Source organism: Callithrix jacchus, chromosome 16, assembly GCF_049354715.1.
Source record: "Callithrix jacchus isolate 240 chromosome 16, calJac240_pri, whole genome shotgun sequence".
NCBI lineage: Eukaryota > Metazoa > Chordata > Mammalia > Primates > Cebidae > Callithrix > Callithrix jacchus.
In genome coordinates, this window is record NC_133517.1 from 6,639,002 (window position 1) to 6,652,455 (window position 13,454).

At 43.4% G+C, this 13,454-nt stretch overlaps 1 protein-coding gene across 6 annotated transcripts in view; it reads right to left on the reverse strand.

Annotated features, from left to right (window-relative positions):
• Positions 1-13,454, reverse strand: part of UBE2V2 (ubiquitin conjugating enzyme E2 V2) — a 47,591-nt gene that overhangs the window by 19,488 nt on the left and 14,649 nt on the right. For 2 of the 6 annotated variants that reach the window (XM_035277666.3, XM_035277667.3), the window contains exon 2: positions 7,789-7,830. The exons of the other annotated variants lie outside the window; for them this stretch is intronic. In XM_035277666.3, the coding sequence (XP_035133557.2) occupies positions 7,789-7,830 (42 nt within the window). The remainder of the gene's footprint in view (positions 1-7,788; positions 7,831-13,454) is intronic. 6 annotated transcript variants of the gene reach the window in all.

Here is a 13,454-nt window from a genome sequence, read left to right on the forward strand (position 1 = left end):
CGGTCCCCAGTCTGCCTCTTTCCTCCTGTCCCTAACCAATGAGGCCCTACTTCCGCCAAGTCAGCACCATCAGTTAAGGAACACTTGGGGAGTTACTGGATTCGAGGACAAATCTCCTGATATTCCAGTTTCCTAGGACATCATCCTTTACCTCCTTGCCTGACCTAGCAAATTTTTTGTAATCCACTAGCCCTTCTGACATCTCCACTCCATGCCATACATGTTTCTACCCTTTCAGCCTTTATCACTGCTTATTTCTAAAATCTTTTTTTTGTTGTTGTTGTTTTGAGACAGAGTTTCGCTCTTGTTGCCCAAGCTGGAGTGCAATGGTGTGATCTCGGCTCACTGCAACCTCTGCCTCCCAGGATCAAGCAATTCTCCTGTCTTAGCCTCCTGAGTAGCTGGGATTACAAGCACTTCAGGCGTGCACCACCATGCCTGGCTAATTTTTTATATTTTTGGTAGAAACGGGGTTTCACCATGTTAGCCAGGCTGGTCTCAAACTCCTGACCTCAGATGATCCACCCCCACCTCGGCCTCCCAAAGTGCTGGGATTACAGGTGTGAGTCACCACTCCTGGCTATTTCTAAAATCTTAACACAGAAATCTCTCTGCCTAGAATGGGTCCCACTCCTACACTTGCACTGAACCTGGTCTTTGCCATCATTCCAACTGCCAACCCCTGGAATCCAACCACAATTCCCCCAATTTTCCACAACCTGTCCTAGGATTACTGGCCTGGCCTCTCTACCAAAGGATGAACACTGTGGTCTTCCATGCCCTCCACAGCATCTAACATAAAACATCCTCTAACTTCATCACACAAGTCTATAAAAAATATGAAAATGAATCCTCTCTCTCTCTCTCTCTCTCTCACATACACACAATTATAAGGCAGAAAAAAAATCTACTTAAAAGTAAATGTAATTTTGTGCAGCTTCTCTTTCCCACTGAAAAAGTCGTTACAATTACTGTAATAGGGCCGGGCACGGTGGCTCACGCCTATAATCCCAGCAGTTTGGGAGGCCGAGGTGGGTGGATCACGAGGTCAAGAGATCGAGATCATCCCGGTCAACATGGTGAAACCCCGTCTCTACTAAAAACACAAAAAAATTAGCTGGGCATGGTGGCGCGTGCCTGTAATCCCAGCTACTCAGGAGGCTGAGGCAGGAGAATTGCCTGAACCCAGGAGGCGGAGGTTGCGGTGAACCGAGGTCACACCATTGCTCTCCAGCCTGGGTAACAAGAGTGAAACTCCGTCTGGGGGAGGGGGGGGGCAATTACTATAATTGTTAATAGCCATTTGTTTAACAAATATTATGTGCGATTTTAAATAAAGTTTCCCATTTAGTTCTAAAGTACCTGAAACTGAAAACGTGATGTGACCTTCTCAAGGTCACACAGCTATAAATGGCAGATCCAGTATTAAAATCCAGTTTCTAGACCACAGCAGCCCTTCTCACCACTAAGTGGCACAGCACTACAAGCACTACAAGCACTACAAGCACTACTGGCAGCACAGCCTGTAGTCTGAGCACACATATCAGACTGCCTGAGTTCAGCTCCAGCTCTGCTGCCCACCTGACCTGTGACCCCAGCACAGTTTTCTCATCTGTAGAAGTGGGATAACAATAATCCCTACCTCACTGGATCACTGTGAAAATTAGACAAGGTTACCCATCTCAAATGCTTACAATGTCGACTATGATCATTTCAGTGTCCACATTAAACAGAATGTTGTAAAACCTCTATGTACCTCCATCTAAGTTGTTGAAAATGAAAGTTCTTTATAAATTCCTCTAGGGTGGCCCTGGAAACGTTATCCTAAGGTCTAAGTTTCTACTAATATAACACTGGACAACTACTTTTTTATTTTACTATACTGTGTGGTTATGACCTCCAATATACTCTTCTTGAATAGCTTTTTAAAATAACTTTAAACAAGCTTAGTTACCCTTGCCATTATTAAGTCATTCCCCCAACAATCATTTTAAATTTGTATTGAATTTCTATGCTTCCTCTTTATAACCAATTCAGTGAGGTGACCTTTATGGGCACCCAAAACCACAAAGTAAACAATGTAAAACTAACGTTTCCTTTTACATAAGTGCCATAAAAGTGACAAATCTAGTTACTGCTAAACTTGTCACCATCTCTCTTATACAGCACTTTGGGAAAATCGTTCTAAGATTAACAGATAAATTATTGGCAATACTAATATTTAAAGAGTTATTGTAGCTTTTTGTTTTTAAAGTATGAGACTCACATCAGGCATGCTGGCTCACGGCCGTAATCCCAGCACCTTGGGAGACCAAGGCAGGATTACTTTAGGCCGGGAGTTTGAGACCAGCCTGGGCAACATAACAAGACCCTATCTCTACAAAAATTTTAAATATTAGCCAAGCAAAGTGATGCATGCCTGTAGTCTCAGCTACTCGGGAGACCAAGGTGGGAGGATCCCTTGAGGCCAGGAGTTCGAGACCACCCTGGGCAACAAGGCGAAACTCCGTCTCTACAAAAAATACCAAAATTAGCTTAACTGTAGGCCCAGCTACTAGGGAGGCTGAGGTGGGAGGATCACCTCAAGCCTGAGAGGCTGAGGTGCAATGAGCCGAGATCACAGCACTGCACTCCAGCCCGTGACAGTGAGACCCTGTCTAAAATAAAAAAAAAAAAGTTTAAAATTCAAAAAAGAAAGAAAAAAAAAATCCAAAAAAGCATTGAGACTCAAAACAACAGTGAGCTGTTTTCAAATTCTGGGCTAGGGCACTGTGGTCTTATTCTACCTAACCACTAATGCCTGTCAAGAGGAAAAAAAAAGCCACAAGGTGGGGCTGTCGCTCCACAAAAGTCACAGCATGCATGCACTGCCCTTGAATTTCTTGCATTAGTCAATAACCTAAAACTTCCAGAACTACTAGAGTTACCAAAACAAGCTGAGAATCCAAGTCTCCAGGCTTCCCACTAATCCAGTCTCCTAGTTAATACATCACAATGCACCTCCATTCACGAGAGATAAGGCCAAAATTAGTAATTTTCAGAAACAAAACCCTGCATGCAAACGTACTGGAAAACATGCTTCCAGTTATTAATCTGAAAGTTATGATACCGAGTTACCTGCCTTGATACCCAAAATGCGCCATGATACCCAAAACATGGCACGAAGACTGCCAAATGCTAGGAGAATGAGTCTTGCCATGCTGTGCTTACCAGAAACACAGATCTTCCTAATTCATAAACCTTTGACCTTTTTTAACAGGAAAAAAGCAAAAACAGAACTTTAAAGTTATTTTAAAATATTAGTCTTGTTAGTGGACAGGAGCAGAGAATTTGCCACTTTTTTTTTTTCTTTTTTGAGAAAGAGTCTCCCTCTGTTGCCCAGGCTGGAGTGCAGTGGTTCAATCTCAGCTCACTGCAACCTCCAACTCCCGGGTTCAAGCGATTCCCCTGCCTCAGTCTCCCGAGTAGCTAGGACTACAGGCACATGCCACCACACCCAGCTAAACTTTGTATTTTTAGTAGAGTTGGGGTTTCACCACATTGGTCGGCTGCTTTCAAACTCCTGAGCTCAATCTGCCTGCCTCAGCCTCCCAAAGTGCTAGGATTACAGGTGAGCCACCACACCCAGCCAGCCACACGCTCTTTTACACTACTTGACCAGATGACTGATCAGGCTACTCAAAAATTAAAGTAAAACACCTGCAGGAATCGAAGAAACGCTTTCCACCTTATTTATTTTCTAACCCCACAGCTGGTTCTCATAAACATCCAGGTGGGTCAAAGGTCCCCATCCCCTTTTACCCACTGCCCAGAGTATCTGTGGCATTAAGGAAGAAGGAAGAGGGTGTCTGGGGGCACATAAGCAGTGGGATGACTGGCATCTCTGGGGATTCACACCCAGCGTGTGGGGTGCCTGACCTCTGCAGAGTGCTCTCAGATGCATGGCTCTCAGTCTCTCTGAAGAGAGTGTTCACATTCTGTAGTCCCTGAGGGTAGGTACATCTTGTTAACTCATTACAAGTTCCACCTATAACTGTAGTTCTCTGGTTCCCTCCCCACTGCGGGAGTTCCCCTCAAACCCACGGAGTTGGTTAAAAATAAGGTATTTATTGAGCACTTCCTACATGACAGACATTTGCTACAAACTTTAGAGGCAGAAGTTTCTCATTAAGTCTCACCTTGTTAACATGACCATTATACTGTAAGAAAACTGAGGAATATATTACGTTAACCCTTATGAAACTGCTGATATGCAGGCATCTTTTTAACAGAAATAGCAATTTCATAAGGCTCAATCTAACAACATGGAGAATGAGTGGGAGAGTCAGGGCTGAAACTTGGGTTTCAAAGCCAAAGCCTATGGCCGTTATCCTTCCAGTCTCCACAGGGAACCTGGTGAGGCCTGCATGGCACTCACTTGGCTATCTTCCGGCACCATTGCCCGTAATCTCATAAGGAACGCGCCTTAACCAACTGTGGGAGCAATTTTGACAAAACACACCATGAGCTGATCTTTTTTATTTCTTTTACAAGACAGGGTCTCACTCTATCGCCCAGAGTGCAGACGTGCAATCATAGCTCAATACAGCCTCAACTTCCTGGGATCAAGCGATCCTCCCTCCTCAACCTCCTGAATAGCTAGGACTCAAGGTGCTCATTCTACTCACTGCAACCTCTGTCGCCAGGGTTCAAGCTATTCTTCTGCCTCAGCCTCCCCAGTAGCTGGAACTACAGGCACGCACCATCACACTTAACTAATTTTTGTATTTTTGGTAGAGACAGGATTTCACTATGTTGGCTCTGCTGGTCTGCTCACCACCTCGGCCACGATCCACCCACCTCGGTCTCCAAAAGTGCTGGAATTACAGGCGTGAGCCACTGCAGCCAGCTTTTTGGTTTTTTTTTGAGGCAGAGTCTTGCTCTGTCACCCAGCTGGAGTGCAGTGGGGCATTCTCAGCTCACTGCAGTCTCCGCCTCCCAGGTTCAAGTGATTCTCGTGCCCTCGTGCCTCAGCCTCCCAAGTAGCTGGGATTACAGGTGTGCACCACCACACCTGGCTAATTTTTGTATTTTTAGTAAAGATGGGTTGTTGTTTTTTTTTTTTAAAGTCAGAGTTTCGCCATGTTGGTCAGGCTGCTCTTGAACGCCCGACCTCAGGTGATCCGCCCACCTTGGCCTCCAAAGTGCTTGGATTACAGGCGTGAGCCACCACGCCCGGACCCAGCTACATTTTTTTCTGAACTTTAAAACTAAAATACATACATCATTCATACACTGTGAATTTATACAAGTAGATTTAATATTAAAAATATTTACATAATTCACCAAAAAATCAGAAGGCAATATTATTTTGCTGAAATGAAGGTTTACCAGAAAAGCGATTTTCAACTTTAGCCTCTAAAATATTTCAAAAAATTGTATAAGATTAAAAATATATTTCAATAGAAGACACTTAAGTTTAAATTGATCACACTGCTTAGTATTCAGGTCACAAATGAGAACACATGTCAATATGTTTGTAGAATACAGTATTTTGAATCTATTATATATATTTACCTCCATGTGGGTGTCTTAACAGATTTTTAAGTACTGTCTTTCATCAAATCTAAGATGGCACAACCAACTACATGATGCCATAATTTTAAAAAATTTAAAAACTTTACCAATTAAACTACAACACATATACCCATTTTGGATATTTAAATGTATTTTAGAATTGATGAAATATAGTAGTTAAAAATGTAACTTATAAAAGCAAAATTCAAGTCAAACTTCATACACCTGAAGCATCTATACTACATTTTCAAACACAAGTAGAAAAACCTCTGGATTAGAGGATTTGCAAAGTATCTCAATGCTGTGGTGTGGAGAATATATTACACACAAGAGAATATTAATCATACTACTGTTACTCTTTAGGTTGTAACCAACACCACCCTGCCTGCTGCCACTGAAAAAAAACCAGCACCTACATGGAGAGTTCATTCAGAATCTACATGTGGGCTGGGCGCGGTGGCTCACGCCTGTAATCCCAGCACTTTGGGAGACCGAGGTGGATGGATTACGAGGTCAAGAGATCGAGACCATCCTGGTCAACATGGTGAAACCCCATCTCTACTAAAAATACAAAAAAATTAGCTGGGCATGGTGGCGCGTGCCTGTAATCCCAGCTACTCAGGAGGCTGAGGCAGGAGAATTGCCTGAACCCAGGAGGCAGAGGTTGCGGTGAGCCAAGATCGCACCATTGCACTCCAGCCTGGGTAACAGCAAAACTCTGTCTCAAAAAAAAAAAAAAAAAAATCTACTTGTTAGATACTAACTCAGCTAGGTAAGGGGAAAATAAGCAGCTTCATGATTTTAGATTTAATAAATATATATTCACTAAAATCTTTTAGTAGTTTCCCTTCAGAAAAGCAAACTAAAAATAAGACAGTGAAATATTACAATATACAAAAAGGAAAAGTTATGTTTTGGAGGTCTTGTTTTTGAGACGAAATCTTGCTCCGTCACCCAGGCTGGAGTGAAGTGGCACAATCTCGGCTCACTGCAACCTCCGCCTCCTGGGTTCAAGCCATTCTCCTGGCTTAGCCTCCCAAGTAGCTGGGAGTACAGGTACCTGCCACCACACCTGGCTCATTTTTGTTTTTGTGGCTTTGTTTTGAGATAGTCTTGCTCTGTCACCCAGGCTGGAGGGCAATGGCATGATCTCGGCTCATGCAACCCGTTTCCCGGGTTCAACTGATTCTCCCACTTCAGCCTCCCAATTAGCTGCAACTACAGACATGTGCCACCACACCCAGTTAATTTTTGTATTTTTAGTAGAGACAGGGGTTTCACCATGTTGGCCAGGTTGCTCTAAACTCCTGACTTCAAGTGATCCATCCACCTTAGCCTCCCAAAGTGCTGGGATTACAGGCATGAGCCACCGTGCCCAGAGGTTTTTGTTTTGTTTTTGGTTTTTGAGACAGGGTCTCACTCTGTTGCCCAGGTTGGAGAGCAGTGGCATGACCTCAGCTCACTGCACCTCCACCTCCCAGGCTTAAGCAATTCTCCCACCTCAGTTCCCCAAGTAGCTGGGACCACAGGCATGTACCACCACAATCAGCTAATTTTTGTATTTTTAGTAGAGACAGGGTTTTGTCTTGCTGCCCAGGCTGGTATCGAACTCCTGGGCTCAAGTGATCCACCCGCCTGGGCCTCCCAGTGTGCTGAGATTAGAGGAGTGAGCCACCTTGCCAGGCCTGAAAAGCTAGGTTTTACTTGAGCCATTTATTTTCTCATTATTAAATCCCTGACACAGAAATTGTACCACAGAAAATGATGACACAACAGGCACTCAATAAACACTTGGTAAATTTGGCAAATGCTTACTTTTAATCTTTCAATATGTGTGAACTGACAGCACATGGTGCTGATACTGAACAGAGAATCCTTTCCTCAGGACACTACTGTCTAGCGAGGAAGACAACCATGTAAGTGAATACATCCCAATGTGATGCAGTAAGTTACTGCAGAAGGTTTCACCTGGATACACTACAAATATCGCACTGAGATAAGCCAAGGAATGCAGCCGTTACTCCACATTCTCCAATAAGGTAGTTCAGAATGTTCACTGCAGAACTATCAAGGAGACTTCCCTTAGACTACACTAGGAGTGGAAGAAAGTTAAGTAAGCTAATATATTCCAGTTCCTCTCTACTTTTAATTCCTAAGTAAAATTAGAAATGGCATGCACTTTAAAAGATGGGAGTCCTTCTAACAGACTATTAAATAAGCAGAACTGCTCACCTGTGAGTCCAGAAAGCTGTAGCTGGCTTCCAGTCAGAAAAGCTTATTAGGCAAAATAAACAGGTACAGTTATCTCTCCAAATCACTGCTTATGAGGTGACAACTTTAGAAAATTAAAGGCTTCTCAACAACAGAAATATTTCCTCTGAGGACAAAACCACTTACATGAGTATTGTTTAGTAAACAACCAATAATTTAGGCAGAACGTGACACGGGCATGAAGAGCAGTACACCAAGCAATGCACTGTCTCTACTTTTCAAGAACATTCCAATCCATAAACTGAAAAACCTCTGGCATAATCATACTACTTCCAAAGAATAAACTGTCTACAGTATGCATGATATCTGGCTATCAAACTTTTTTTAGTGTGAGATTAAACCTCACCTGGCAAGGTGAAGCTCAAACTCCTGTCCTTCTGTCACATATTAATCATAACCAGAGAATCAACTAGAACTCACAGTACTTCATCAGGATGTTTTTATTCATTTATTTTCGTTTCTGGCCATATCCTGCATAAAACATGGTTCTCAGTCGGGCATGGTAGCTCACGCCTGTAATCCCAGCACTTTGGGAAGCCGAGGCAGGTGAATCACCTGAGGTCGGGAGTTCAAGACCAGCCTGACCAACATGGAGAAACCCCGTCTTTACTAAAAATACAAAATAAGCAGGTGTGGTGGCGCATGCCTGTAATTCCAGCTACTTGGGAGGCTAAGGCAGGAGAATAGCTTGAAGTGGGGAGGCAGAGGTTGCAGTGAGCCAAGATCATGCCATTGCACTCCAGCTTGGGCAACAAAAGCAAAACTCCTTCTCAAAAAAAAGAAAGAAACATGGTTTTCTGGTGTGTGTGTGTGTTCGTTTTAGAGAGAGGGTCTTACTCTGTTGCTCAGGCTAGAAGGCAGTGGTACAATCAGTCTCATTGCAGCCTCGAAATCCTGGACACAAGTGATCCTCCTGCTCAAGAGGCCTCTTGAGCACACCTGTAATCCTAGCTACTCTGGCGGCTGAGGTGGGAGGATTACTTGAACCTGGAAGGCAGAGGTTGCAGTGAGCCAAGATCACAACATTGCACTCCAGACTGGGTGACAGAGTGAGACTCCAGCTCAAAAATAAGTAAGTAAGCCAGGTGCAGTGGCTCACGCCTGTAATCCCAGCACTTTGGGAGGCCAAGTCAAGTGGATTACAAGGTCAGGAGACCAAGACCCTCCTGGCTAACACAGTGAAACCCCATCTCTACTAAAAATACAAAAAATTAGCCAGGCATAGTAGCACATGCCTGTAGTCCCAGCTACTCATGAGGCTGAGGCAGAGGAATTGCTTGAACCTGGAAGGCAGAGGCTGGAGTGAGCTGAGATTGTGCCGCTGCACTCCAGCCTGGACAACAGAGCAAGACTCTGTCTCAAGCAAAAAAAAAAGCTAAGTACTGATACATGCTACAACATGGATGACCCTTAAAAGCATTATACTATTAATGCCATTTCTTACAATTTGTAGAAACAAGAAAAAACATTATGCTAAGTGAAAGAAGCCAGTCACAAAAGGCCACATAATTATGACTCTGCACATATACAAGTACAGAATGGGTAAATCTATTGAGACAGATCAGTAGAAGCCAGGAGCTGAGGTTTGGGGTTATAGGGCAGTGAGAACTACAGGGTTTCTTTCTGAGGTGATAAAAATATTCTAAAATGACGCTAAGAATATGATGGCCGCCTGTGGGGGGAAAAAAAAGTTCTAAAATGACCACAATTGCATATAGCTGTGAACATGCCAGAAGTCAGTGAATTGTACACTTTAAATAGAAAACTGTACGGTTTGTGAATTATATCTCAGTAAAACCATTCTGAAAAAAATAGCTCCCTGAAACCAAACTCGATATTCATTTACAACTCCATCCACCAGAAATTCAGCTTTCTTATGAAGCATCCCTCAAAAGTATGGTCAAATACTAGAGGAAACTGGCTCTTTTCCATAGAACTTTAGATTTTGGTAACCACTTCATAACCCCTCGAGAGAATAAGCCCAGGTTACAAGGCTGTTGTCCAGTCTTCTCAGTCCCAAAACTCCTAGAACCAAGTTCTTCCTACCTGATAATATAGTCGTATCTAGAGGTACCCTAGTTGGAAAAGTAGGTAAAATGAAGAATAAAAGGAAAGGAAGGAAGGAAGGGAGGGAGGGAAGGAAGGAAAGAAAAGTTCTAAAAGGTCACCTTAGGAATAACAGCAGCAATACTGAGATGTTTAGGATAACTCATCAGGTTATAAATTCTACCTCCTATACAAGATAAGTTTCTATCAAACACAACACTCCCAAAAACCTCCTTCTCCCTCCCTTCCCTTAGATAAACCTCAGATAGAAAATCGTAGACAGGCCAGGCACAGTGACTCACACCTGTAATTCCAGCACTTTGGGAGGCAGAGGCAGGCAGTGGATCACTTGAGATCAGGAGCTCTAGACCCCTCCTCTACTAAAATACAAAAAAATTAGCTAGGTGTGGTGGCTCAAGGCTGTAATTCAGCTACTCAGGAGGCTGAGGCAGGATAACTGTTTGAACAAAGAAGCAGAAGTTGCAGTGAGCCACGACTGCACCAGCGCACTCTGGCCTGGGCAACACAGCAAGACTCCATCTCAAAAAAAAAAAAATCACAGATTTGTAAGAATCACTAAGGGAACAATTAATATATATGTATTTACCTGCAACATCAAATATGTGCTTACAAAGAAGATTTATGTGAATACTGACAAGCATTTAGCCACTAAAATCTTCCTCTTTTTTTCTTTCCTTTTTCTCTTTTTTGTAGCTTTTGGCCACAATACTAGCCACTAAAATCTTTCCCTAAATTTCTGAAACTCATTTCAACATAATCCTTCACACCTTAACAGAATATGGAGTTTTGATAATCTATTGATACCTTTAGACTCTATCTAGGTTTTTTTTTTGGGGGGGGTGGGTTTTTTTTAAAAGATAGGGTTTCATCATGTTGGCCAGGCTGGTCTCAAACTCCTGACCTCAAGTGGTCCGCCCACCTCGGCCTCACGGATTACAGGCGTAAGCCAACTCGCCCGGCAAGTATTTTGTCTTGATTCTTTACGGCATTTATCTGTTTTGTTTTTGGTTTTCCTTTTTCTTTTTCTTTTTTTTTTTTTTTGAGATGGAGTCTTGCTCTGTCACCCAGGCTGGAGTGCAATGGCATGATCTCGGCTCACTGCAACCTTTGCCTCGTGGGTTCAAGCAATTCTCCTGCCTCAGCCTCCTTAATAGTTGAGATTACAGGCATGCACCACCACATCCAGCTAGTTTTTGTATTTTTAGTAGAAACAGGGTTTCACCATGTTGATCAGGCTGGTCTTGAACTCTTGATTTCATGATCTGCCTGCCTTGGCCTCCCAAAGTGCTGGTATTATAGACGTGAGCCACTGCACACAGCCCACAACAGCATTTACCTGTAAAATAACATCACTGGGTTTCCAGGAAATAAAAGCAACCAATGCATATGTAAGATACAGTGTGATACAAGGGCAGTATTAAAAACTTTTAAGACATCAGCTCTAGACTCAAAATCTAGCTAAAAAAAATCCTGCAAAAGCCATTTCGTAATCTGTATTTCCACCATTCGTCTATAAAATGAACTTGGTCTACAGTCTAGGCAATCCACAATGTATGTTCTATTAAACTGTTTTTTCTGTTTCTATTTAAGTACCTATACAAGGCCACAGGGATTTATCTCCTAAGATTTGAAACTTCTGCTGAGTTCCAACTTACTGAAAATACTATCTGCCCTCATTCAAATCAGCTAAGACTTAATAAACAAGAATAAAGCACTCCCAGCAAGGTGTGGTAGCTCACGCCAATAATCCCAACACTTTGGGAGGCCAAAGTGACAGATTATCTGAGGTCAGGAGTTCAAGACCAGCCTGACCAACGTGGAGAAACCGCGTGTCTAATAAAAAAAAAATTAGCAGAGCATGGTGGCGCATGCCTGTAATCCCACCTACTTGGGAGGCTGAGGCAGGAGAATCGCTTGAACCCAGGAGGTGGAGGTTGCAATGAGCCAAGATCATGCCATTGCATTCCAGCCTGGACAACAAGAACAAAACTCTGTCTCAAACAAAAAGAATAAAGCACTCCCAAATCCAGTCCTTAAATCCCATCTTACATATGTCAAAGACTTATTTTAATCAGCTCTTTGAAAAAGATAGCTACTCGGGAGGCTGAGGCAGGAGAACTGCCTGAACCCAGGAGGCAGAGGTTGCGGTGAGCCGAGATCGCGCCACTGCACTCCAGCCTGGGCAACAAGAGCAAAACTCCGTCTCAAAAAAAAAAAAAAAAAGTTATAGGATAGCTGACCATAGGAATGTTGACACTGCTGCCATCAAGAGACTCCAGATGTACAGCCAGAAAACCTGTGTCAAGGTGAGGCTGTCAACAGAAATAAGAAAACTGGTTGTGAGCAAAGGATGATGTCCCACAGGAGTGAAAAACTTCACAAAACAGAACTCACAGAGAAAGTTTCTACCATTGAAAGTACAAAGGATAAAATATTGAAAGGTGGTTCAAATTTATTATAGGACTATGAGGATTCACCAAAGTTTAGAAAAAAGGCTTCCTCTGGAAGAGAGTGGTGCAAGACGGCAGCACAGGACTTTCCAGCAACTGTACTTTGCAGAAACATCAATCTGAACTATCCACACACAGAAATAACTTGTTGAGAGCTACGGAAGCCAGGTGAGAAATCACAGTACCAGTATAATAAGATACACAGAGGAAGGTAGAACGACAGTTTTACATTACTCACATCACCCTTCCCCCAAACTCAAAAACAGCTAGCACAAAAAGCGATACTGTGCTCAGACGAAAGAAGGGGAAGCGCAAACACAAGACTCCAACTGTCCTGTGCTTAGACCAGGGACAGTTGGCTAGGACCCTAACACCAGGCCTACCAAAAGTAAAAGCCAGCACTGAACAGACTTGCACAGCCCAACTACAGATGGGTACTCAAAAACTGAGCCTTCAGACCTGCCCCAGCACCAGAATGCACACATTCATTCTGCAGTCTGCATCAGCGCCAGCTAACGACTAGAACCGTGGGTTCTGGAAACACCTTAGCAGGCAGGCCTCAGTGAGCATGGGCTTCAAACACAACCCCAGTGCTGTGCTAGCCTCACCAGCTGTCGGCTGTGGGTAGACCCCAACACTATGCCAACCTCAGTTGGTCACAGGATTCCAACCTGGCACTGCACTAGCTAGCTGCTGCAATCCTGGGTTTAGGGAACCCCCTAGCCCGGCAACATTTGCAGCAGTCACAGGCTTAGAGACTATTTGATTTGCCCAGAGTTTGTGGACAAGCTTAATGGTGAAGGATGTTCCCAGACAAAGCCAGACAGCAAAGACTTCAAATAAATAAATACTTCTTCAATGTGCAGATACCAACACATGAGCACAAAGTTCAAGAACATTCAGAGAAACATGGCATCACCAAACAAGCAAAGTACAATGCCAGTGACTGACACTGAGGAGATGGAGATGTGGCTGCGCACAGTGGCTCACGCCTGTAATCCCAGCACTTTGGGAGGCCAAGATGGGTGGATTACTTGAGGTCAGGAGTTCAAGATCAGCCTGGTGAACGTGGCACAACCCCATCTCTACTAAAAAATACAAAAATTAGCT